The following is a 26,171-nucleotide window of genomic DNA, read 5'->3' on the forward strand; positions in this document are numbered from 1 at the left end:
ATGGAACGTCCAAGCGGAAATCAAGGCGAGCTCTCCCTCATCGAAATAGTTGAGAGTTTTAATAAACTTGACGGACGAAGAACGCCGGAACCATCGTCTTCTGCAAGTGTAGCGATCGCTTTGGACGAAGAAAAGAACCGCCGTCAGGTATAAATTTAGAAATTGAATTTGATTCTACCACGGTTTTTTAAACTTTTCTCTTGAAACAGGAGTGTGAAAAAGTTATCCAACAGTTGTACGCGGAAATATCTGAATTAAAACAGGAGAATGCAGTCGCGAAAGCAGGCATCCAGCGTAAGGATTCCCTGCTCATGCAAGCCCAGCAACAGTGGAAGACTTTAAAAATTGATTGGGAGCAGAGACTCGAATTGGTCAAAGATGAGAAGGATCGCCTCAATACCGTAAGTTGTTATAATGGCTCGTCAAATATTCTTTCTGAAAACCCACACTAACAAAGGAAATTGGCCATCTTTCCCCCTTTTTTTATAGACGGTAACTCGATTGGAAGGACAATTACAGATTTCCATTGCCGAGGCCCGGAAGAGTTGTGCGGAACTGCAAACAGTCACGCGACAGAAAGACGAGATGCTTCATAATCTTCAAGAGGAAAACTCTCGGTTAAAAGAGAAATACGAACAAAGCCAATCTCAGCTACGCCAGGTATACGAATTCCGTCGTTAGAATGTTAAAGTTGGAGGCATACCAAAATTCTTTTATGTTTTCCTTATAGATAATGGTGGAGTTTGACGACAACAAGAAGGAGCTCACGCGCAACGAGATGAAAATGGATGAATTGAAACGGGACAACCACAAGTTAAAGGGTCAGATCGAAGATTTGAAAAGGGAAAAGGTGAGTGCTGGTGAGAGCGTGGTGTTGCCTTCTATGGTCTGTTGCATTATGTATGGCTGCTTTAGTGGCCGTGACGTTCACAGATTTGTTTGTGTCAACCTACTCCAAGGAACTCGGTCGACAGTAGCACGGTTTTAGAAAGAACCTGAAAACATACCGTGTTTGTGAATTGTGTACTGACAAATCTTGATTCTCATCACGTTGGCAACTTTCGTTTCCTTACCTTCTTACAGTTTTCGTCGAAATTTCCTTCCTTTTTTTTAACGTCTAGTGACAGTGTGATTGGTTCTAGGTGATCGAACCGAATGAATTAAATATTTCTCAGAATTTGCAATCTCACATGTAAAATGTATCCATCTTACATCTTTCAGAACAAGTTGATGGCCGAACTGGAATTACTGCAGCAGCAATTTGAAAGCAGCCAGGAGCAAAATGAAGCTTATTGCCGCGCTCGAATCCAAGAGGCTTCCCAGAGCGCCGAGGAGGAAGCGAATCGACGTCTACAGATTTGGCAGCATGAGGTGGATTGCAAAATGAGCCATTTAATCACTACCCTGGAACAACAGTTGGGCATCCTTAAGGCCAAGTAAGTATTGTCGTTGACTTGATTCAATTAAAAACCCCTTGACGACACGAATCGATAAAACAGGAGTATAGCTGAAGCTGAAGCCAAGGAGGCCCGCCATCAAGAAGAAGTTCAGAAATTAAAACAAGAAATTAAACATCACAAGACAGAACACCAAGATCTTACCAGGAAAATGCGGGAACTCGCCGAGGCACAATGGAACACGATTAACAGGATAACATCTTCGGGTATTTAATCGTCAACTATTTGTCACCTTCGAAATAATCTCTTTTTGATTTTTTTAAAAATAAGACCTTCTCTTGCGTTTTAGGAACACGTCAAACAGCTTCGTCGTTTGTTTCCAGCGAAATCTCGGACGCCACTTTGCCAGTGAGTAATGGCCAAGACGAGTTTCTTCATTTCCACAGCAAGGTACTATGACCATTTTGGTTATATAACTTAATTGTCATGTTAATTGAATCCATTCTTTTCTCTTTATCAGAGACACGGCCCTAAAGATGCGAATGAGCCGTCGTCGAGGCGGAAGAAATAATTTTAACCGTGTGGAAATGATGCGTACGTCTTCATCATAGAGGTGGGAATAAAAGTAAATTTTCTGTATATTTTATATAAGTGCCAGACTTAAACATGAGAAAGGACATGTGAAAGGAGAGAGGGCTCATTGCTAAACTTTTCTGTTGGGCACACATGTAGTAGTACTCTGTTACAAAATGGGATACGAAATGGATGAAAATACATAACACATTTTAAAAGAGAGACAATTCACGTTTGGCGATGATCATGTTGTTCAGTTAAAAAAAAGTAGTGGTAGATTGAGAAAGATGTCTGTTACGTGAGAGAATTGCATAATGCATGAGCTCATACGTCGTCCAACGTCGCGCTACTTGGCACTACAAGAATCGACTTCAAAATAAGGCTTTAAAAATCAGTTAAAAATAGAGTGTATTTATGTGGAGAGAAAATAAAAGGACAGTATTTCCGGGATAGATGGGGAGATTTTAGAGATAATTTGAAAATCTGCTGAAAACTGAATTTGAAAAAAATTGAAAAACAACAACCTAGGAATGACTAGTTCTAGGATGGACATTTGAGTCGATACACGCTATGCACCCAACGAAACGAAGCCTTAGCAAAAAGCTTGAGTATTGATACACAGTAGGGGGGTAGGGGTAACCATGTTAAAACAGTACGAAAAAACATGGGGCAGGTCCTTCTCATTTAAAAGTGTTTTTTTTTAAGTTTGTAGTCTGTTACCATTCGTGATTCGGGCGGGGCTGTTTGGTCAACGCCAATTATTTTTCTTTTTTCGTTATTGTTAAGTATATAAAGTACATGAAACATTCGTAACTACAAGGGTTTTACATGAATAATTCGACAATAAAATTCCAAAAATGGATAGAAGGATCAATCACACATACTGGGTAAAGAATAAGAAAGCCAATGTCGCCCTCGGATGTTTTCTTCCCCAAGATGAAAGTGAAAAATCGCAAAATGTCTGGAAAAAAAACATCATTTCATTATATAAAATATTTTTGTATCTATATTAAATTTTTTTCGGTTTTGTGTCTCGTTTTGAATAATCTAGATGGACGAAGACTTTTAAAAATTGGACAGACAAAATGTTGGAGTGAACACGCACTGAATTGGACACGTAGAATTTCGAGAGAAAAAAAAACACGATTTCATCGCTTACAAATTTGTAGAAAAGTTCATTAATGATTTTTTTTTCTCAATTAAAAGAAATATTAGCGAAAAAATTATTTCCATTTAAAAAAACGATTCAAAATTCCAAGTTTCGAAGGTTAGAACACACACATTTCACATAGGAAGGTTATACCAGAACGTTGAAAATCATCTTCATTTGTCGCCTACGGATCACAGTCGAAAAGAGATGTTTCGATGATTGATGTCACAAAACAGCATTAAACATTAAAAGTACCAAATCACCCCTTCATTTAATTTTTTTTTCCATTTTTTAAAATTTTGCTGTTTATCTTTAAAAGTTCCATTCTGTTGTTGTAGTTCCTTCGCTTTATAAACAAAATCAAGGTTATTCGATCAATCATCATTAATGTTATTGCTTGATGCAGGCAGTGCAAGTCGAAAAGAGAGTGAGAGTCACATGATTGCCAATCACGATGAGGGATTGAGAGAAAAAAGGTGGGCTTCATCATTTGTTTTAATCCTCCCGGCGGCGGGGCTCCTCCTCACCGTTTGCTCTTGGTGACTCCTGCCGACATTTTGGTGTGCGTCTGCTGGTGTTTGGCCAGGTGAGCCTTTTGGCGGAAATTCTTGCCGCACAGTGGACAGGAAAAGGGTTTCTCTCCCGTGTGCGTTCGTATGTGCACATTGACCGAGTACTTGTCTTTGAAGCCCTTGGTGCAAATGCTGCAATAGTGAAGCAGCCGCTCCCGCCGGGTACCCGTCTCTACTCCGACCGCCTCTCCAGGTTCCAGCAATCGGCTCGAGTCATCGTCGTTGGCCAGCTGGGCCGCCAATTCCGTCAATTTCTTCTTCTTGGACCCGCGCTTTTTGCGGGTCTTGGCAACGGGTTGGGCAACGCCACTACCGGTTGGTGGCCTTGCCGTCGCCGTCGGCGAATTTCCGGCCAGGGTCGACGGAACTCCCGTCGAGGACGCTCCCGTCGATGACGCAAAATCACCGTTGGGTGTGGCCCCCGTCGTGCACATGTGCTGCTGCTGCTTCAAAGATTCAACCACCTCTTTTTCGAAGGTCTTGATCTTGTCCAAATCCTCAATGTTGCACATCAAAAGGTCCTCGATGGTCGTCAGGCAATTCTCCTCGCCCACCGGATGGCCACCGCCACCGCTGCTGCTGCTGCCCGTCCGCCCGTCTGGTCCCTCGTACTGGTAGTCGCCGGAAAAGATGTTGCCTATCGACATGATGGTATTGCCATTTCCAGATTCCTTCAAGGTGGTGGTGGAACCTCCAACGTCGTGCCGATTGTCGTACATGACGTTGCCACCGCCAGACCGGACCGGTGAAGTTCTCGAACTGATGTCACTCATAGGGCTGGAAGCCGCGTTGCTGTCCAGCAAGCAATGGTGTCGCTGCTGTTGCTGCTGTGGGCTGGAACAATCGCCGTAGGTGTGATTGCTGGATGACAAGGCGCTGCTGAGCGGAGTCAGCGGTGGAGTCGCCGGATCGGCCGAATGGACAGACACAGAATTCTCCATGCTGTTGCCCACCTTGACGGATTTGAAGCTGTGGACGGGCGTCGAAAGTGCTTTGCGCAGTTCCGGATGGGCCGACGGCTTGCTGGTTTGATAACTGGGCGATAACGGAGTGGTGGTGGCCGTCGCCGAAACCGGTACGCCACCGGCCGTCGCCACTTGTTTGCCCTGGAGGGCGCTGCGCAAAAGCGAGTCGGAACCACCGCCGCCGCCAAAGTTGTTGGTGCCGCCGCCGCCGATGGGCTTGAGCGTCGAGACGGGCGGCAGAGGTGATAGCGTGGCCAGCGTGGGCATGGTGGCGAATTCCAGCGTGAATTTGACGTCGGTGGCGGTTAGAAAGGGATCGTTGCGAAAGAGCTGGCCGCTGGAATTGCCTTCGCTCTCGTCTTGCAGAACGGCGCTGGCCTTGACGACCATGGGAGAGTCGCCGTACTGGTCCGGGGAGCCGTAGTGGTCGCTGCTGAGCGTGTCGTGAGGGCCAAAGAGGAAACTGCCAGTGTGGATGTGCTGCCCAGACGACATGCCGTCACCCGAGCTGGGCAAACCCACAATCTGCAACAGGGCGTCCAAGTCCATCGGCTCGACGTTGACGTTGGACGATTGGCCTTTGCTGTTGTGCTCCTGTTCCCACGACAAGTAGTTGCTCGTCTGCTCCTGTTGTTGTTGCTGCAATTCTTGGTGGTGGTGGTGGTGATGTTGTTGGTGCTTGGGCTCGACCGTCGAATCCGCCTCCATGGATGAAGCGCACTGAGGCTGATGGTGATAGTCCTGGCCGTTGGAATTTCCTCCGCTGTTGTTGTTGTTGTTGCCACCCGTTTTGGTCCAGCCGCTGTTATCCAAATCGTCACAAAAGACGTCGTCAGTGCGGCCACCACTGGTGCTACTGCTGCCACTACTACTGTTGCCTTCCACACTGTTGGCGCTGCTGCCGAACCCTTCGTCCGGGCTGGGCGTTCCGGCTAACCACTCGAAATGCATTCCGCCGGAATGATTATGTTGTTGCTGCTGCTGATGGAGGTGGTGATGGTGGTGATGATGAAGGTGGCTGCCCAGTTGCTGCTTACCACCGTCTCCGGTCCCACTGGCACTGCCACTCTGTTGATGCTGATGGTGTCCAGCCGCTGCCGGGCCGACTGATGAGGAATCATCTTCGACAGGGAAGAGATGTAAGCCTAAATCCCTCAGGCGGAAGGCAGCCGGCGTGTCGGGACAGACAAAATCGAACAAATCTGTTTTGGACAGGTCGTCCATTCGCAACGCCCCGGCTAGGTCCATCGTGTGTCGGTTGTAGAGATCACCAACGGGCGATAAGTACCGTGTGGTTTTGCAACCGACCGACGGACCGGTTTTTTTCTCGTGCTAATCTCGGCAAAGGTATTTTTTCACGACTCGCTTTGGCTGCTAGTCTCTCGGACGGACGAGGCCAGGCAATTTCACCTGCCGATTAACATATCCAATCTGATGCAGAAAAAGAAAAAAAACGAAACAAAAAGAGAAAGTTAAATCACAATTGCCCTAATATAACAGTATATAAGACACACGCACACACTGATGACCTGCAATCACACACACGGCAACTAACAGTATGTAACTATTACAAGAATTCGGCCATTTGCTGTCCAGCAAAAACTGGAATGCCATGAAAGGTAAAAAATAAAACAAAAATTGAAAAACAAAGTGGCCCTGTTTCAGTTTGGGAGTGTCAACGCTCTCTATGCTATTCGCCTGCACACGCAAATTTCGTGACGGTATAACGACTAACGCCTAACGATGCGGATTGGTTGATCGCCGATGGAACTTTTTCATCAATTGTCGATGGGGGGAAATACAAGAGGAGAAAACAGCCAACTTAGACATTAGATGGAATCGAGTGAAAATGTCTCTACTACCACCACCACGTATTGGCCCTGGCGGGAATCAGAACGTGAGCACTCTATTATCCGAAAGTCGCTAGGAGCATTTCAACGAGATAGCTCGACACGATGATTTTGTTTATTAAAGTTTGAATCAAAATTACTACTAAGCAGAGAAAAATGTTTATTTTTCAAAAATGGCAATGAATCAATTGGGGAAAAAATGTCGTAGATTTACTCACTGGGACGACCAAAAAACCGATTGGCCAAGATTGGAAACAAAAAACAAAAATAAGAAAAAAAGGAAACTTTTTTTATTTTCGGGCTGTTGCAAAACTGATTCCCACGAATTGTCGGTGTGGGGCCACGCCTACATTAGCGCAGCCGAGAGAACATTTGAAAAAAAAACCCGATGCCCGAACAGCAGCAGCTAAACAAGTCGGCCGAACAACACACTTGGAAACCGATCACGAACAAGACCCGAGTGACACGGCTCGTTTCTACTACGCGAGTTATCCGTTTCAAACCCGAAACGGTAAACTATGACCGGCCAAAAGAAAAGAAAAAAAAAATCGGGAAAAACTTTCACGCGTGACTTGTCGTGCTTTTATTTCATTAAAATTTTTATAGAAAAAGATTTCGATCTCTGCTCGACGCCTACGGCCTTCCTTCCTATAATTAGAGCATCACGCAACTCTTTCCCGGATTTGCTCTATCGTCTACGCTCTACATAAATATACAAGGCTTGAATTATGCAATAGTCATCGCCCGGTGTGTGTGTGTCTGATGTTATCACGGATCATGTTGCTCTCCCCATCCATTTCTGATTTTTAGAGGGGGGGAATAAGCTTCTTATTTGATCGACGTCAGTTTATAGAAGGACCTGCCAGAGTCTGACCTCGATCGGGATCATCCTCAGTGAGTAGTGACGGGCGGGACTGCGGGAGCGTGAGGAAATCAGCACAAGTAGATGCCAACTTTCTTCTCTATATATACATGTAATATTTTCCTTTTTCTCTCCTGACACTTGGCTTGGGCTCTCAGACATAAACTGAGGCGCCCCTATTTCGTTTTCTTCACAGACAGAGATATATAGAGCATTTTTGGATTTGTCTGGAAATAAAGAAGGTAAATTTTAAAAATTCGTGAGTCGCATTGATGGTTGACTGAATCCGGATAACTTCCTGGAATCTATATAGCTGAACGGAACTATGCCCTTAATCAGATTTAGCACGTATAAGGGGATTCGATTGAAAAAATGGATGACAACTCTGATTGAAAAATAAATCTAGCGGGACTTGGACCTAATTTCGATACCCAGTGGTGGTGTGTCTTTATTTGAATTATTATCCTGTTCTGGCGCGACCCACTTTTTTAAAGAACTGAATGTAATTGTCTAGAAAATCGAGCGAGAGAGAGAAAGAAATGCTATTTTTATTCGCTGTAGGTTGCGGCATAAATAACTACAACCCGCAAAAACCCCAAGTGAACGAAAGGGAAAATTGCGAATTCGCTGTGATTTTTTGCCATTTTTTGTTTCTTCCTTTTAATTTCACTGGATATTTTCTTAACGGTTCAATGGAAAGTCTCTTTGTGGGTTATCTTCCCACGGCGATCCTCGTATACATAGGAGAGAGAAAAAAAAATAACGTATGGTTGTTATGCTGGACAGGTGAAAAGCGACTCTCGCCTTTGATCAAGGCAAAACTTTTGTGATTGATTGCAACGACTCTCTTTTTTCTCCACACACACAAAAAAACTACACGCCTGAAATTTTTTTCCCAGTTTCATTTTCTTTCTCTCTAACCTTTTTTTTTTAAATTTCACCTTATCTTTTTGCCATTCCCCGAATTTCAAAAATTTTTGTTCAAAGTTAACCGACATGTTGGCAACAAGATGTAACAAATTCTCTTTTTTTGTTGTTGTTGTAATACAATTTATAATTTGCTTTTGTGACATGCTGACGTCACCGTTAGATTGCCTTTGGGTAAAATTGTTGTATGTTGTTGTTGTTGTTGTTGTGACTTAATATGATATCATAAAAAGAAAGAAAAGCGGCCGAAAAGAATCAAAGAAAAAGTCACAAAAAAGGAGATGCAACAAAAACCAGAAAATGCTTTTCTCTGCTGCCACCAGTTTAGCCCTGCGCCTGCTGCCACACACACACAATAGTCGATTGTCTTGCCTCAGCAGCTCCTTTTTACGGGCTTCATTAAGATTCTGCTGGTTTCAGGTTTTCACAAGCAATAGGTCTTGAACCGGAGAGAGAGAGATTTCCTTCGCCAGGATAAAGAAATGGAATTTTCCTTTTTTCTTCTTCTTCTGATGGGCTTTGAAAATGACCTCGTTTTTCTTCTTTTTCACTTTGATGTAACAAAATGGAAATCAAATCAAATCATCATATTCTCTAGAGTGGGAAGACACGATTGGGCCTTGCCTAAATTCGATCAGCATCCGATTACCGACTGTAACGGTGCTTCATCCACCACCCGGTCGATATCCATCACATTTACGTGCATTTTCTGCCAACTTATCAAACTGACGGCGCTTTCTCTCGGCTCTTTTTTTGTACATCTACAAATAAAAATCTCCGATAAATCTGGTCAAATCAAATGGCGATTTCAATTTGGGAGGGAGAAAAAAAAAGGGGCCTGGCCATCGTGACTGTGGATAGTCTCAAATCAAAAATTCAAAATGTTTCTAGCTGTCTATTCAGTTGAGCGTGCACAAGAGTTTGTGAGAGAAGAGAAAACTCAGACAAGCGAAAAAAGATACAATCAAGAACAGCGATCCCAAAAAATAAAATCAGAAAGAAGAAAAGTGAATAACTTAACAGTTTTTCAGTCACCTACTTTAGCAAAAGAATAAAAATTTGAGGGGACTGAAACAACCTGCTCGGCAATAGATATGGTCAGTATTTCACTTGGGCGGTCCACGATTGCAACGTTAACGTACGTCGTACTCCCGAGAGAGAGAAAACCCGGCCATCCAAGGCGGACATGCGTGCCAGCTCACACTATAGAGCTATATAGGCTGTTTTTTCTTCGGTCGTATTAGATTGAAATTTGTTACGAAGAAAAACAAGAACATGGAACAACAACTCTATTCGCTGTTTTCATGTCCCTGTCATTTTGACTAAAAAATTTCGTGCAGAGCCCCACCGAAAGAAAAGAAAAACTGAAAAGATGAAAGAAGAAGAAAAATCTACGAGCCCAAAATATGAGGGAAATGAGCGAACCCAAGAGTTACTTGGCGATGGATTAAGGTTATGCAAATTGGCCAGTTCTTACCAACGTAACCATATTTTGGTTCGTTCGTCTTCCTGCTGAGACACGGAGTGAACGATGATGGCACATCCCCCCACACACACACACACGGCAAACAAATTGGGGCATCTACAGGCAGCAGAGAGAGACAATACACATCACCCCCCTCCAAAGAAAAACGGCGACTGTAACGTGCGAACGGTGCGTGAATTTCTCATTTCAAGGGAAAAGCCCGCATCGTCATAAACCAGCCGAGCTGTTTGTGTGTGTGTACATACATGTGCATAAGACGAGAGAATCTAATTGAGGTGAAAGCTGGTCGGGACGAGTTTTTTCGGTTCTTGTTTTTCATTTTTGTTTGGACGTCGTCACCGTCGTCCAAAAAAAGATGAAATAACCAGCACGACACAGTGCAATTACGCTCTTATACGTATACAGTATCTACTACCAGCGAGAACGTCAAGGTGAGTTTCTTTTTCTTGTTCGTGTGTTGCGCATTTTTCGACTGGGCCATGTTTTATAATGTGGCCCACCCCACTTGAGTCGGCCGTACTTACAAATTTGTATAGTTAGATTGTTCAGTTGTTTTTCTTTCTTCACAGACAGCGTGATGCAACGCTCGAGATTGGCTCTACCGTACTTGTAACATATTCACCATCGCTCATCTTTCTTTTCTTTCTGGGCTCTTATGCAACCATTTTTGGCGCGCTGGCAGCGTGTGTGCGTGCAGCAGCGGGTTTCGAGCAACGGTGAACTGCCGAGATTTTTTCTGCGGGAATCAATCTCCCGAAAGAAAAAAATCCGTTCGGTTGTATAATCACTTGACAGCCGCATAGAGAAGAAGAAGAAATAAAAAGAAGCGGTTGGCGGGAGTAAGAGTGAAAATAAGGGAGAAAATATATGTACAAAGCAACACACACACATTTTCGACACGCAGCGTTATAAGACGGACGCAAGGCATAGCCGCCAGGCAGGAGAATAATACAATACACACGCGATAGCTTGTTTTTGGCGTGAATACATTTTTGTGCCGTTCGTTCGTTCGTTCGTTTGGCGGATAAAGGGAGAATCTAAGATGATAAAGAAGCTATTGGCTGAGAACCAAGTCGGTCAGCCAGTCGACGACGGATACATACCCCCCCACAAAAATAAAAGCTGCTCCTCTTATCGTGGAACGTGAATCATTCCAAGTCGGGCGGGTGCATCAACACACAGCAACTTCCCCCCTCACGAAAAAAAAAAAACATTTTTTGACGGTCTGACGGACGTTGAGTGAAATGCCGTAATAATGGCCGCACTGCTACTCGGTCGCGTCATCGTCAACCACTTTTCCCCTAAACAATTTCCTTCTCTCAATTTGTTGTTGCCATCAACCAGAGCGGGATCGCCTCCGGCTAAAAAGGACTTTTTGAGACGAAATTGAAAATAAGAAGAACGGAAAAAATGCCTCACGATATCGCATTTGAGACGGGAAATAGAAAGCGTCTTTCCACCATTGCTCTGCTGTGTGGAGTGTACAGACGTGCCCCAGACACGTACAACTTTTCAACCCAGCCAATATGAGCGCTGTATAATAGCACAACCAGCTCCCCTACCAGAAACGAAAAAGAAAAGAAATAACTCTGTTCTATTCAAATTTCCCGCTTATTGTATCTGGTCTGACAATAGGAGCGATAGTTGTCGGCGGCCAACTCGTATCTCCACCACAGCATCTTTAAGATTGCAGACCCAAAAAATATGATATAAAGCCAATTTTTCTTATTTTAAAAAAATAAAATAAAATAAAACGAGTTCCAAAAAGACAAACGTTCATCGATCAGGCAGCAGTGACCCAACGCGTCGCCGACAACCACACATGTAATAAAATGCAAAAATAGCCCAACGGATATGGATGGCCTACGTAGAGAGACGAAGACGGAGCAGTTCGGGCCAAGCTTTTTATTTTTTAAAAATAAACCGCTGCATTTGAGATGGCCGGGGTCTTCCTAGAAATGCGAGAACTTGGCACATGCAGTCGGTTTCGGGGCTCATTTGACGAAATAGGTAAAAAAAGGAAACCGACCGAGCGTTTCGTGAGATAGGAACAAACGAGGACGCAGGACTGACTGTGCACAACTCTCGGATCCATCATCCACCGAAATGCTTGGCTGTCTGCGGCCATGTTATTGAGGTAAGAAAAAGACGACGAGAAAAACGGTAAGAAATGTTCATTAGCGATTTGTGTGCCCATCTGATTCGCATCGGCAGGTGGGCGTTAAGAAAGTCCCTCGTGACGTGTTTCGGTCGTGAGAGACGAATGTTCCGCGGTTGTTTTTATTTAAACTTTTTTTTGTCTCGTTTCGGATTTCCCCGCCTTTTGGATTGCCTTCCGTTTCGCTAGATCCATAATCTACAATGTCTCAAAATTCCTTTTTGATTACAAATTCCCACCCTGAAGGTTGGCTGGCCTGCCGCCTGCCCAGACGGCACTTGTCGTCTGTCCTACATAACCACGAGGGGCTTTGAAAGAGAGAGAACAACCCGTCAAGGGATAGGAAAAAGGAAATGCCGAAAAAACAATGTGGGAAAAATCTATATCAAGTGATTTGGGAAACAATCAACTGGCGGGTCGTGGTAATAAAATTACTCTCCCCGAAAAAAAACTTTCTTCCAAATCTCTCGGCTAAATATCGTCTGCGGCTGATGCGCGCGCGCCCACCGTTATTTTTCAATTTTTTTGAAATTCCCCCAAATGACCTATCTGCTATTGACTTCCGCAACCAGGTCGGAGGGTGGTCTGACAAGAGAGAGTTTGTTTCTTATATACATGTACTTTTTCATTGTCTCGTCTCCTACTGGCTTATGCCGCAAAAATGTCTGATCGATCGCTTTCCTCCTTTCACGGCGCATTAAAGAAATACCGTATACACGTCGATGAGCCTGAAAATAAAAAGAATAGAAGAAGAAGAAGCCCAACCGAAAGAAAAAAGCTAAAAAAGTAGGTTACGATATCACGAATGTCGGAAATCGTGTTCTGGCTGCTCCCACACCGCAGGCTCGCTAAAAATATAAATTATTTCTATCTATAACGAAAAAAGAAATGAAATAAAAACAAAAATGTGTCTATAAAAATAACTGAAGAGAAAAGCATTTTCACTTTCCAGAGTGCGTATATATACACAACTATCTCACCGTTATAATAACAGGCTTCCAGCGCCATGTTATATAGACTTGTTTCTCTCTCTCCCATTTATTTCCTGTCTTCTCTCCATGTATAGAGAGTCTACCAGTATATGTAGGCTATATATACAGTCAGTTGGTTTTTTTTAAAAAATGGCTCCGGGTTGTCTCGTTCTCTCTAGACGATGATTACATCTATTGTGCAATTAGCAGTTTGAGGCTGTCGCAACTTTTTTTTTTGTTTTTTTCCCATCTTTTTATTATCATCACTTGCTCTTTCGAATTAATTGCTCAGGTCTTGAAAGAGATTTTGAAAAAAAGTCTTTTTTAGTTCATTTCAAATTATTCGACGGATTTAGACGAAATGAATAAAAGATACGACAAGACACCCGGTTTTTTAAATTTCCACTTGACAACATGGACGATGTTTGTTAGGGACTCGTTTGACGGCGATTTGGAAAACTGCAGAAAATGTTTTCTCCTTTGGAGCAATCACTCTTGATTCCTTTTGACTTTCATTCCTTTCGGTGTGTGCGGTTTTTTTCCTTTTCGATTGCGTCTTACTGATTATCTACTCTCAACTCTCAAAGTAATAGACTGATTTCCAGGAATTGAAATCCGAGCGAGAACGCACACACAAAAAAGCCAAAAAATCTCAAATAGCAACAGGAGCATTTGAAGGAGAATATACAAACGTGCGGGACCAGCAAGCAGCCGAGCGTGAATCGAAAGAGAGAAAGAGAGACAGGTTCTCCCCCTAACTTGACCCAATTAAAACAGGAGCCAAGAAAAGAAGGTGCGGTCGCTTGGCTGGCAATTCTTTTACATATGCGATACTACTGCTGTCGGACGGCCGCGCGCGCTGGCACGTAGTCCACAATCGATGACGAGAGCACAACCCCCCCAGGAGATGGGGAGACCAAAACAGGGGGAGCCGGATTATTCAACCAAACAAAAACAGCGCCACATTTTTTTTTGTTTGAAGAAACAAAATGGGGGCGAATTGTTCAATCGCCTCAATACACGTAATAGGAAAAAAAACTAAAACAAGATGATGGAATAAGCCAACCAAAAATAAAAAAAAGAACAAAATGGGTCTGAAGAATCTCCAAAAAGAATCAAAAGGGAAAATCTAAGGCAACAATTGGCCAGAGTAGAAAAGAAAAAAGAACCAGAACAAACAAAATACGCTGAAATGTACGCGAGAGATTTCACCGAACGCGGAGACGACCACACCCAAGTTACACATTCAAGTCGGTTCCCAACCAATGGATAGGAAAAAAAAAAAGAATAACCGCGTGACTCGCCGCTGGTTTGATGGCTGCTAGTCCAGCCAAAAGTCGGAACATATACAGCCAAAAAGGAGAGAGAACTGTACGTGATGATTATGACGTAGATTATTATCTCTAGCTGGACTGCTCTACCCTGGGCTTAAGGTTTTTTGGGTGATTTTCTTATTTTTATGAACCGAAATTCGCGCGACCACATAAAGACCCGACCAATTCCGACCATTTTCCCCCGCGTCGCCCCTTTTTTTCTGGATCACGCCGCCGACAATGGCGTGGCGTCGTCGGCCGCCTTTTATTATTATTATTTGAACAGAAAACCCCCCAGAGCCGATTTCATTGCTCGTCAATTTTGGGGGAATTTCTTCACATTTCGGCAAGTCATCGATTGAGCCGGTGGCAATGTGTCACCACACACACAAAAAGAAAAACAACCGACAAGAATTCGGAGCGGGCCGGGAGGAATGAACCTCTGAGCTGGGCATTTGGGCGCACGCGTGATGCCAAAAGGCGCAACGGGTGGCGGTGGCCGTGCGGCGATTGAATTCAAACGAGTCTCCGACGTCGTTGTATATCCAAATCAATAGAAGCCCCTTGTGTTTATTAGCCGGATGACGGAATCGTTCCAACCAACAACAACAACAACAACAACAACACAGCGAAATATAAAAATTCAAGAAGAAGAATAAGAAATAACAATTGAGCAGCCACAACACATTGGAGACACCGAGAGAAAGTTGCATGAGGCTGCGTGAAAATGGGCTGTCGGCTGATGATTCTGCCTGTTGTCTTGTGTCGTGCACACAGGTACTCCCCCCTCCCGTTAGTTTCCTTCTCTCTCTTCTCGCCTCCCGCAGAGATGACCAAACTCTTGCGCGCGCGTGAGTTTTATATTATACTACAAGTGCTGTTGTCGTCGTTGTCGCAGCTGGATCTTTCACACACACTCATCTTTTCTCTCTCTAGACTTTCATTTTTTCGTCTGTGTGTCGTTCGTTTTCTTATACATATGAAAATGGCGTCACACAATTTGGCGGATGGCCCCCGTGTCGTTTTTCTCACAACCCAGACAGCCGGGAGTCGTCCGATTTTCTTTTTGTTTCTTCTTCGTGAGTGTCGGGATGAAAATGAGATGCAGGCAACATAACCTTGTTTCCATGTGTCGTTGCTATCGCTATCCCCCCCTGTTGGCTGGCAGAGTTGGCTAGCAGTGCCTTAAATGGGCACCGGTCGGATGGGCACCCACTCTTCAAGCTGCCAGGCCAGCAACAGTACACATTGGGTACACACCGGCGCGGCTGCTAATGAAGACGTGTGAGTTGAGGAGGGGGATGGTGGCTGTTGTTGTTGGGCTTCCTGGACGCTTCTATCGTTTGCCTCGTGTAAGGACAGACGGAACGACGATCGAGTGACGATGTTTATCACTTGTCGTCCCTGACTCGATGCAATTCCGAATTGGGCGGAATAACTCAAAGGGATAGAAGGGGGCGATAGAAAAAACTACTGCGATAGAACAACAACTGAAAAAGGAAATTTTTTCGACGGAATTGTTGCCTCCGGTTGACAACATATTTTCGCCCCCACTGGGCAGTAGCACACACATACCAATACCCCCTCTTTTATTTTTGGGAGTGTGGAGGGGTTTCTTCAGGCTTTGATTTGCCCCCACTCGAGGGGGGACGACAATAACAAGAAGCGAGAAGAAGAAGGGATCGGAAGGGATATAAAAACAACAAGTAGTCGACCAAATCGAGAAGAAAACTCGAAACAAAAAGAAGAATAACACTCTGTGAGCTGGAACAGGGGGGCTTATATTTTTATGTGGCTGTATAAATAAGCGCCGATATGTAGTCTACCGTAAGAGTTGGAACTAGGTCAGTGGGGTTGGCCAGGCTCTCCGACAGACAGACACTCAAGTCAACAGGAGAACCAGAAGCCAAGGGGGAAAATTCTAATCAATTCGCTAGATCCTCTCTTCCTGTTTTGTCCACAGCCCAGTGTTAAGAAAACAAAAACAAAAAGAGAGTCAAATCTTAAAAGAAGAAGAAGCGTCCATCACGTTAGAGCTTAACGTGTCGCCTGGGAGAAAATCCGACTAAAGAAGGAGGGGGAAAGAAAAATAATAAAAACCTGCGAAATCCTCTTGGTCTCCTGCTGATTTGACAATAAGAGCCACAACCACGACGACGACAGCCCCCCGAAAAAAACTGCATATCATTATGTGTTTATTTTCCATTCAATTTTTGTGGCTTTCGCAGAGTGGTGGTCATTTCTCTCTCTGGCTGGAAATCAAAATAATGGCAAGTCGTTTCATTCAAACCGCTGACCGAGACTGTAGTCTACAAGCGGCTGCCAGTTCGTTCCTATCTCTGCGCTACGAGCGGGAAGTTTCCTTACGTAAGAAAAAAGACAAGAAATTTCCAATTGCATCACGACCGTACAAGGCAAAGGATCAAAGGCTCTCGCCCGTCCGCATTAAAAAAAAAAAACGGAATTGACAAAATAGAGAAATGTGTGTCCCCCCGCATCGTTCCGTCTTGTTAAATTTGGAATCACGCGCGCGTCCTTTTGTTGGCAACGTGCATCAGCATGACAAACGTCTTGCCGTCTTCTCTATCTCTCTAGCTTTTCTAACTGATTTCCAACCGTAAAATGTTTACGTCTTTTCATGTCCGTTTTAGGAAATTCAAAAAAGACTGAATTTAATTATTTGATTATCTGATTTCGATGTGAACGCGTTTAATCGCTCGATTGGGCGCCAACAGAATTTTCTTTTCTTTTTTTCGAATAAATGTAGCGGAAGTAGCGGCAGGCAGGCAGGCAGGGGGGCCCAGCCAATGTGATTACATCCCGGATGAATGAGAGAACAATGCCGAGCTGGGCGGAAGTTGGTCAATACGCGACACACAGAAATTGTTGCGTGTGTCTTTCGACCACCAAACGAGAGAGAGAAAGAGCACGCGTATTATATAAACATGTGGACTTTTATATTTATCCATACACACATATGGAAAACTGTCTTGTACAGTCTCCCGCTGGTCTCTCAATGAGGTTTTTCCGCTGTTGCGGTCTATTTTCTTTTCTTTTTAAGTTTGACTTTGGTTATTTCTTATTTGGTTAATATTCTTATTGTTGAATGCCATACGGATCGCTGGCCAAGGTTGTCATTAGCTCTGACATGTCAACCGGCTTTGCCTGGCCAAACAAATGGACTTGGACTTGTTGTTTCTTAGACAAGACGCCAGACATGTTGCGTCACTCACATCTCCTTCAAAGGGGCCAGTCTTTCGTGCCGACATAATAATAAAAATGTCGCGTCGGAAGGACTCGAAAATGTGTTATTAAAGGAACATTTACGGTGACGCAATCTGACTGTCTTATCTTTCCACCTAGGAAGAAATAAATTCAGGCAAATAAAAAAGTGTACAGTACGGCGCAGTAATATCCAACCGTATCAACGTATCAAATTTATGAAGGATATAATATTCCCGAGACGAAATAAGGTGTGCAAAAGCAGCAGCAGCGTTAGTTTATCTCAAATTTCATTTTCGAAATAAAAGAAAAGAAAAATATCCCCACGTGCGCTGCCAGCTGTTTTAAATCACTGTCAAAACGGCCCAGACTTTTGTTTGTTCTCAATCTTTGTCTTGCGGCTTTAGAAATTTAGGAAATGAAAAGGAGAAAACGGCCTTCTTCTTCTGGTGGCATTTGATTTCCTATATGTCGCCCGTTTCCATGGGAAAAATCAAATTCGCCACCCACCAACACACACACGGGCGCCCCATTCATTTCGTTTTCAGCCCAAAAACAACACACTTGCACTGTTGTTGTGGTTGTTGCCCAGTTTATTTAAATAACCCGCTTCTTCTTTTTGATTCCCCCCCCCTGCCAGCTCGCAGTGGTTCCTCTCTCCCGTTTGATTCCCATCGGACACGACGACACACGGCACGACAATCCGATCCATCACAAGTCTCGACTCGCATCTTTTGAGATATCGAACGCAGTTTTCACTGGCCCATCGCAAAAAAGGGCTGACCGAGTCACGATCACGAGCTCCGTAGAGAACCCGCGCTCGTTGTCTAGCCGCATGATGCAACACAAGAACAGAGACGGAGGAGGAGGGCTGTCCCAGCTGGAAAAAAAGGCCTACATTTGCTTTTGTTTTACACATTTTTTGTTGAGCCATTCGTCAGCTTTCTTCTCTCCATTGGTAAAACAAAATAAAAAATATAAACCTACGCAATTTGCCTTTCATTTCTCTCGGCACACACACACGCACTTTTAGGGCTGTTTGGATCGAGAAACTTGGTCCGTGTGTGGGAGGACCGGTATGCGGCCGGGCCCATCCAAAAAAACTCTGGTGGTCGCAAAAGGTTTTCAAAAAGTCGAAGAAGAAATAAAAGGAATAATAATAACGACAAGAATGGGGTCGATGAGCAATGGATATGATAATAGCGCCGAGCAGCAACATCCCCCCTTAAAAGTCATTACAGCTTTACCTATTTTTGAACTGGCAAATTTTCGAGTCGGAGTTGTTTGGGGTTGAGGGGAATAATTAAGGTCGGCGTCGTCGCGCAGTTCAGCAGAGTGGGGGAGAGAGACGCTCATTCAGACACAGAGATAGACCTATCATCATTAAAAGCGAATTTCTCATTCGCCAGCTCGCACATACACACAAGGTCTCTGACGAAGAGGACTCTCTCTTTTGCTTCGAGGGATTTTCTCTCTTTTCAGCGAAAAGAAAAAAAAGGGTGGTGTAAAAAGGTGGAGGAGAAGAGCTTCTGGCGGAGGTTTGGGTTACCTGCTGTACTCAAATCGCAGCCACTAAAAGACGAAAATTGCACACCTACTCACAAAAATCCATCCATCATTCATTTTTTACGATTTCCCCAAAAATATAAAAAGAAGGTGTCTCTCGAGTGAATTATAGACTTAAACGCGTCTATCAAAAATTGTGTGCGGAATCAAGTTGGGGATATTTTTAATGACTCGAAAAAATAAACGGAATTTTATAGTCGGTGTGTTCTTGACCGTCCGCCGGGCCACCCCCCACCGGGAATGAAACGATTTTTTTTGGTTTTCTTAAATGGGTGCAGACAAGTGTCGAAACAATCAAAACATTTGGTGTGATTTTATTTGTCTCGGCAGGGGGTGGTGTATTAGACATTAAACGTCTAAAAGAATGGGAATTGTGGAAGTTGGACGTGGTAGAAAATGATGACAGTTGTGTCGAGATATGCGATGCGGCGGCTTCCCTTTTTTGATTGTGCTGGCCGGCTCCTGAAGAAAAACCAGTGGCTCTCGAAGGCTACTTGATTCCCCCCATTGGTTATTTCTCTTCTGTACTTTTTGATCTCGCCATGTATATAATTGTCTATACGGCATCCAAATATGCACGACGACCATATATAACGGGATAGAGGACCGTGGGCTTTTTGGAAACAAAACAAAAGGGAAATAATAATAATGCCTCCCCTTTTTTCTTCTATCCTCAAGAGGTGAGGGCTCTAGGTGAGCAAGAAGGAGAGAGAAAGAAAGAAAAGAGAGAATCCCACTGCCAAAGACCTACTTCCAGTTGTGACCCACATAAGACCCTCCTCTCAACACAAGTGGAAAAGAAACAAGTTGCTGCCCGCCTTCTTACCCATCAGGTATCCTCCTAAAAATAAACACACGGCCACTATCCACCTGCCGTTTCCCCCTCCCTTCCAAAATCTAAAAAAATGTCCCTTCCTCTACTTCCCGTCCGTGGGCTTAACTGGACTCGAAAGATTGGCGTCCCCAACGACCTGGGAATGGTCGATGGTTTCTCCCCTCCTTATTTCTATTCAGTTCAACCCAAAATGAAGAAATTTCCCCTGGAAAATCAAAACAAGAAAAATGAAAACCGAGTGGTGAAAAAAATTTGAAAATTGATGGCGGGAAAATATCCATCGTTTAAATTGAAACGGCCATGTTCAGAAGAAAAAACACGACCGACACGCCCTAACGGGGCAATCTCGTTGTTGTTTACGGTTCTTTTTTTCTTGTGTGAATAATCCCCAATCGAAATGGGGGTCTAAAAATAGAATTGCGGTGTCTAACCCGAGGGCAAATGAGCGAAACGAACCGCAAGTCTATTCGCGCTCGTCTACATTTTTTGTTTTTTCTCCCGTCAAATAATTGATGACGTGCCGATGCGTCTAATGACTGGGTCTGCGTGTGTGTGTCTAACGGCGAATAGTATAGACAAGAGAAACTGTTTTCCCTTTCTAGTGCACTGGAAGAAGAAGAACAAAATGAAATGCGTGTAGGAAAAAGAAACAAAAACAAGAACAGGACATTAACCGCAGGAAAAGAAAAAGTGTCCAAGGCGAAGAGAAAAGAACTATACTAAACCCACGTGCGTGTACAAGGCATGGCCCAAAAGGAGTTGCGCAGTTTCGCTTCGTCTAATGACTCCCGAGTCACCCCGCCGAGCTTCAAAATCTTCGCCGCCTTTATTACATGTACTACGCCGTATTATATACCCTTTTGCCATTTTTTTTTCGATTTCCTCCATTGTGTTGTTGCCTGTTGTTTACGCTGTTCATGTGGGTGGGAAATATCTCTCCCCCCCCCCAGAAACGGAAAAGAAAACAAGAGACAATCGACTGATGTAGAAATCGACAAGAAGAAGCGAAAAACCCCGACATTAGCAGCTTAGAGAGAGAGACCTACTTTTGTAGAATAAGAAAAAACCACGGAAAGCAAAAGTGGATGGGCAGCAGCTATAGGAAATCCCCTAGCACCCAGCAGGCAACTGCCACCTCTCGGCGGAACGGGCTGACCTCAATAGCCGCCCGTCCGCGACGCCCCCGAACTGCCGTAATGAAAATCGACAATAAAAAATGATCCGTCGGTAGATGTCAACTCTCTTTTTTTCTCTTTTTCACTCTCCCATACGCACTACATCAATAAACAAAATATCGTCTCTAATCTGTTGATTGTCGGCCAGAGCCCGTCTCACACATGGCCCTCCTATGTATGTAGACGACATGCCCAAAATTGACAAGTCCGTCTCAGCGATGGCTGATGGGTGAGAAATTTTTTCCGAGAAACAGCTGCTGCTGCGTTGTTATTTTATTTCCTTTCTGGGAGGAATTCAAACGAAAGAGAAACCAAGGCATTAGAGCGTCGTGCTGACGGCGCTACCACACTAAACTGTACAAAAGGGAAAAGCACATCCATAAAAACGGGGCAAGAGACATTGCCATTGGTTTGGCGATACTTAAAAACGACTCACAAGGAAAGAAAAAAAAACAAAATAAAACGACTGCGCAACTGTTCGTGTGTGATTGAATTGCACGCGCGACACTGACGACAACCGGTTGCGTCTAATACATCAGCGGTTGACCTACATTTTCCCCAATCAACGCCAAAAAGTTGAGCTGCATCGCCAAAATGGCCAGAAAAAACCAAACCCCCCACTCAAAAAAACGAACGTGAAATTCAATTGGACGCCATTTTTTAAACGCCAGTCCAGTGCCAATTATTCAGACTGGATATGTGTATGGCACGACAATTGCGTCAAGGGCAGGAAGTGTGTGTGGCCTAGGTGTTGATTGAAATCGCAACCGGAACTGGCCGTGTCCCGTACGGGAGTCAACACGGACGTGACGATCTTTAGGGTCACACATTTGGACAGCAGAAAAAAAGGAGAGGAGGAAACCCAACAACTCTCATGTGATCACGGTCAGAAGGTCGATAAATCTCTCCAACACTCCCACGCCTAGAATAACAAATTCTTGTGAACGACACCTTAAAAAGTGGTCAATCTTATACAACTGGCAAAAATCGCCGTCCACCATTTTATTCAACTTTATGACGCCATATTCGTGCTGTTTGTGATTGGTCTTTTTTCTGAGAATTTCTTCGTGTAAAAAATGATTATCTCTCCCGTCTGAATTTTATATATCTACGATGGCACCTATTGGCTGTATAGCGCGAGAAAGCTACTCGTTTCGCAAGGTCGATGATAATAATAATTCCCTTCTTCTTCTTTCTTCTCTCCTCCCAGCATGGCTGTTATTTCACTTGATGTCGGATTGTTACTCTAATAATAACTTGTGCAATTACGTCTGTGTGTGTGTGGGTGCTGCGCCCGGCTATGCGTGTAGAGCCAATGTCTCTTTTCTTTTCTTTCGCGATTGCCTTTTTTTTCTTTTCCCATCATCAGCCAACAACTTTCTCTCTCGATTGCGTCGACCCAGTCTACTACTACTACATGTGTACATATCTCATCTAGACGTCTTTCCTAGTTACGGTTTGTTGCTGGTAGTTTTTTAAAAATAGAAAAAGAGGATAATGAAAAGAAGCTACGGTTAAAAATGAAACTTACAATTGACGGCGGACAAAATTGGTGGGCCTGTTGCGCTTCCCGCAATAATTCGCCGCTTGTCGCTTTGATTTCGTGTTTTTCCCGTGTGGATAATGTAATAAAAAACAAGTCGAGGTAAAAGGGCACGTTTCCTGGCGAGACGGTCACAATAATAATAATATCCTTGGAAACACAACTGCGCCTTCGATTGTGTGATTTCGTAATACCGGTAATACTACTTGTGCGTGCGTTTCAGTCACTCGCGGCCAACGATAGACGCACACACACCGTATAATCACTAGAGTTGTTGTTGTTGGGTCGATTCCCAGTCACTCGCAGGTTTTCAACTGAACAAAACGGGGAGACACACGATTGTTTTTAACCAGGAAGAATTCAAATGAGATCGCACAACGTCGAATGAATTTTTCAAAAAAATGCTTGTCTTTGTCCAACTGAACTGAAGAAAGAGAAACGGAATTTGATGAAAAAGAGACCAGAGCGAAATCGAAAAAAAAATTGGTAAAACTTGGAAATGTGTTGGTGGTGGAGGAGCGACACAACCGTCCGATCCGCCAGGTAGACAGGGACCAACTGACGGAAACGGATCGAGTCGAGCCAGGTAGACTCTACACACACACTACTACCTTACTAACCGAGAGCGCCGTCTATATACGAGGTGTGTGTAGTGTACACAGTAACCTGGTTCCCCATCTTTTCTCTACCACCACCACAACCACCTACTCTTCCACCCTCTTTCCTCCTCCTCCTTTTGCCCAGCGCGCAGATAAAGAAGAAGAAAACGGCTTCGTTTCTTTGCAGGTGAAAACGATTGGGCCCGTAGTTCTTTTTTCGTATACAGTTAGACGTGGGTTGGCTCTCCTCTATGCAGTGCGTGTATAGCCGTGACTCGGTACTACTCGTTTTTTTTTAAATTTTTCCAGTCGGCTGCTAGAGACCGGTCAGACAAGTCTCTTTTATTTTATTTCAAAAAATAAACTTTTTTAAATTTTAAATGAACAAATAGCTTCAGTCAGGGCCCGGTTATTTTTTGACAGAGTTTGCTGATGTTGAATTTGTTTGTTTTCTTTTTTTTTTGTTTTATGGAGCCTAGCTGATAAAATTCTTGGAATAAGAAAAATCGAAAAGAAACAAACGGCCATTATACTCGGACGTTAATGGAACGGGGTGGTCATTTTCCCGTTTCATTGGATGCCAATGATTGGGTCGTTTCCAAATGGGAAAAATACACAAACAAACAAACAAAAAAACGGAAGAAAAAGAAAAAAAAAGGAAACCCGATTTTTGTTGGATGACGTCACGTGACGCTGGAAGCGCGAAGATCAGCAGAGAGGTAGGGCTCGGTGGAGCCATAAAACAGGAGAGAAAAGAACAATAGAAAATAATGCGTTTGCTGTTATTTGGGGTCTGCAAAGTAATAAAGAAATGGACGAACGAGAAAAAGCGAACGAAAAAGAAAAAAAACAAACAAAACGAAATGGCAGAATTTCAAACGCCCTCAAACTCTTTTTCTTCCAAGATTTACGAGCGACAAGATGACAAAAATAAAGTTGAAGCGTTTAAAAAACTCACGTTCTCGTTTTTCCCGGGAAACTTGCACACAAAAAAATTTACAAATTTTTGTCTTTTTTTGATGTCCGGTTTCTTTTTTTGGTCGTTCCGAGCCTCTTGACCTACTCAAACGTTTTTATAGTCTAATGTGACCGATATAACCGTAGCTGATCGGCGAGTGGCGGCTCTCTTTATAAAAAAAGAGATTTTTCTTTTTGTCGTGTCAATCACAACAATAATGCATCCCATCTACGCACAATTTGGATATCTCCAAATGCCAATCAATCACACAACTTTCTTCTCATCTTCCCAAGTTTCTGACGAATTGGAAAGAATAAAAAAAGGACTCTAGAAGCCTACGCAGAAAAATGACATTACGCCTAGCAACTCGTGTAAGTACGCTACCAGCCGATAACATACACCATTTGGTTACACTGAAACATTTCTGCATTCCAGTAGTACTAGACTATATCTATAGACACTCGTAGAAAACTATACATTCCGACTGACGGCGCGTAGTTGTGATGAAATCGAAAACGGAATGTGCCAGATTTCCCTTGCCGTTTCTCAATTCCGATCTCGAGATGGCAAAGGAAATTATAAATATTGTTCGGCATTTTTAATTGCCCCCCCCCCTTTACGTAGAGACCAATAGGGACTCGCTCTCTCTCACTCTCGTGTCGATTTTCAGAGCCAAAAATTGGAAAAAAGGAAGAATAGAGATGAATGGTTCCTACCTTAATGCCTGGGAATTACGGCCAGGCATCCACAGGTGCTCCATCCATCTGCTGATAAGCTGAAGGCTGGATCCATCCACATGTGCTCCATCCATCCATCCGCTGATAACTTGAAGACACCAGGCGGGATAGGGAATTGAAAGGGTGTCCTCGTGAATACACCCACACTCGCATGGGCGTACACGAGAACATTTAGAGAAAGAGGAAGATCTGTAACTGACATCCTGGGTAGTTTCTCCAATGGAACGGGATGCTGGTTATCTAAATGAAAAATACAAAATGGGTTACGAAAACATATTTGGCAGTAACAACAAGGCAGGAAGAGTTGAAAATGAAACAGCGAGTGACTCTAATGTTCAACAAAAAGGAGAATTGAAGGTTTCCACAATTCCACGTGGCATTTAAGATGCAAGTTATATCTCATTCAATATCTTGCAGATTACAGAAATAGAAGTGACGAAAAATTATTACCCTAGTGATGATGCTGAGATTGCTGCTGAAGACAGGTACCAGCAGAACTTGCACATCTTGTTGATTACTATGGCTGTCTCAGGCCTCAAATCTGCACAAAAGCCGAGGTTAAATAATGCAAAAAAAACTGCCATGCATCGACAGGAGGGCTTACATCATCAATGTTAATCAAGAACTTCACAAGTTTGACCAGGTTTAACTCAACTATTTCAGCTCCCATATAATCATTACATTTATAATTTTAGTTGTATATTTACCTAACAGCATGAAGAGCATAAGCCACGAGACCAGAATTTCACACGACGACCACATTTTTGGCAATTTACTTGCTGAACTATTTTTCGTGCAGCCATCAGCCGTTTTGGAAAAAAAGTTATCTATTTACCCGCCAAAAGCAGACGACACTTTTATTCCCAAGAGGGGGGTATGTTATTATGGCGGGATTTCGGTCTTTTTGCGGGTTTCATGCAAATTTTTATTTGCATTTTGTCCGTACATGGTGGGTTTAATCAAATTTGTCAAGACGAACAATTTGAAATGAAAATAGTCCCGAAACCGTTTTTATCGTTTTTTTGGCGGTTTGGATTTATGGGAAGGGGTCGATTTTTTGGGGTGGGGGGCGGTCGAGAAATCGATTTTTTTATCATTTCTATCGATATCGTATTATGCTGATTAGAAGAAAATTGGACAAGTGTCGTCTGGCGTCTGCTTTGTTTAGTTTAAAATTTCGATAGTCAGAGTCAGAGAGACAAAGTTCAAGATTTACATTGTTATACATTTATTTGTTTTTGATAACCACCATACATCATGCTGTTTAGCGGGTAAATGTAACTAAGAATACAAATAGAAAGAATGTGGGAGC

At 43.5% G+C, this 26,171-nt stretch overlaps 2 protein-coding genes across 5 annotated transcripts; one reads left to right on the forward strand and one right to left on the reverse strand.

The window, feature by feature from the left end:
* LOC124201990 (centrobin-like) lies at positions 1–3,493 on the forward strand. Of its 3 annotated transcripts, XM_046598263.1 has the most exons (9): positions 1–147; positions 210–401; positions 490–660; positions 731–850; positions 1,222–1,436; positions 1,500–1,663; positions 1,747–1,847; positions 1,918–2,010; positions 3,022–3,493. In XM_046598263.1, exons 1-8 carry the CDS (start codon positions 1–3, stop codon positions 1,966–1,968), a joined length of 1,161 nt encoding a protein of 386 aa, XP_046454219.1. In that variant the 3' UTR covers positions 1,969–2,010; positions 3,022–3,493. The 3 variants fall into 3 exon arrangements, with proteins under 3 accessions (XP_046454219.1, XP_046454220.1, XP_046454218.1); XM_046598264.1 differs by lacking the exon at positions 3,022–3,493 and having other exon boundaries at positions 1,728–1,847; positions 1,918–2,192; XM_046598262.1 differs by lacking the exon at positions 3,022–3,493 and having other exon boundaries at positions 1,918–2,192.
* LOC124201985 lies at positions 2,018–25,918 on the reverse strand. 2 transcript variants are annotated; one of them, XM_046598251.1, is made up of 4 exons: positions 25,567–25,918; positions 25,310–25,400; positions 24,839–25,099; positions 2,018–6,088 (listed from the first exon to the last, which is right to left on the reverse strand). In XM_046598251.1, the coding sequence occupies exon 4, from the start codon at positions 5,903–5,905 to the stop codon at positions 3,644–3,646; it is 2,262 nt and encodes a 753-aa protein (XP_046454207.1). In that variant the 5' UTR covers positions 5,906–6,088; positions 24,839–25,099; positions 25,310–25,400; positions 25,567–25,918; the 3' UTR covers positions 2,018–3,643. The 2 variants fall into 2 exon arrangements, with proteins under 2 accessions (XP_046454207.1, XP_046454206.1); XM_046598250.1 differs by lacking the exons at positions 24,839–25,099; positions 25,310–25,400; positions 25,567–25,918 and adding an exon at positions 22,554–23,171.
* Between the last annotated feature and the right edge of the window lie 253 nt (positions 25,919–26,171).

The sequence above is a fragment of the Daphnia pulex genome, chromosome 9 (genome assembly GCF_021134715.1).
Source record: "Daphnia pulex isolate KAP4 chromosome 9, ASM2113471v1".
NCBI lineage: Eukaryota > Metazoa > Arthropoda > Branchiopoda > Diplostraca > Daphniidae > Daphnia > Daphnia pulex.

What these genes read in the sequence shown, in the direction of transcription:
- LOC124201990 (XM_046598263.1), top strand. Translation starts at nt 1, where the DNA reads ATGGAACGTCCAAGCGGAAATCAAGGCGAGCTCTCCCTCATCGAAATA. An exon ending in AGAAGGATCGCCTCAATACC is followed by an intron (nt 402 to 489) that starts GTAAGTTGTTAT and finishes CTTTTTTTATAG; the next exon opens with ACGGTAACTCGATTGGAAGG. An exon ending in TAACAGGATAACATCTTCGG is followed by an intron (nt 1,664 to 1,746) that starts GTATTTAATCGT and finishes CTTGCGTTTTAG; the next exon opens with GAACACGTCAAACAGCTTCG.
- LOC124201985 (XM_046598251.1), bottom strand. Translation starts at nt 5,905, where the DNA reads ATGGACCTAGCCGGGGCGTTGCGAATGGACGACCTGTCCAAAACAGAT.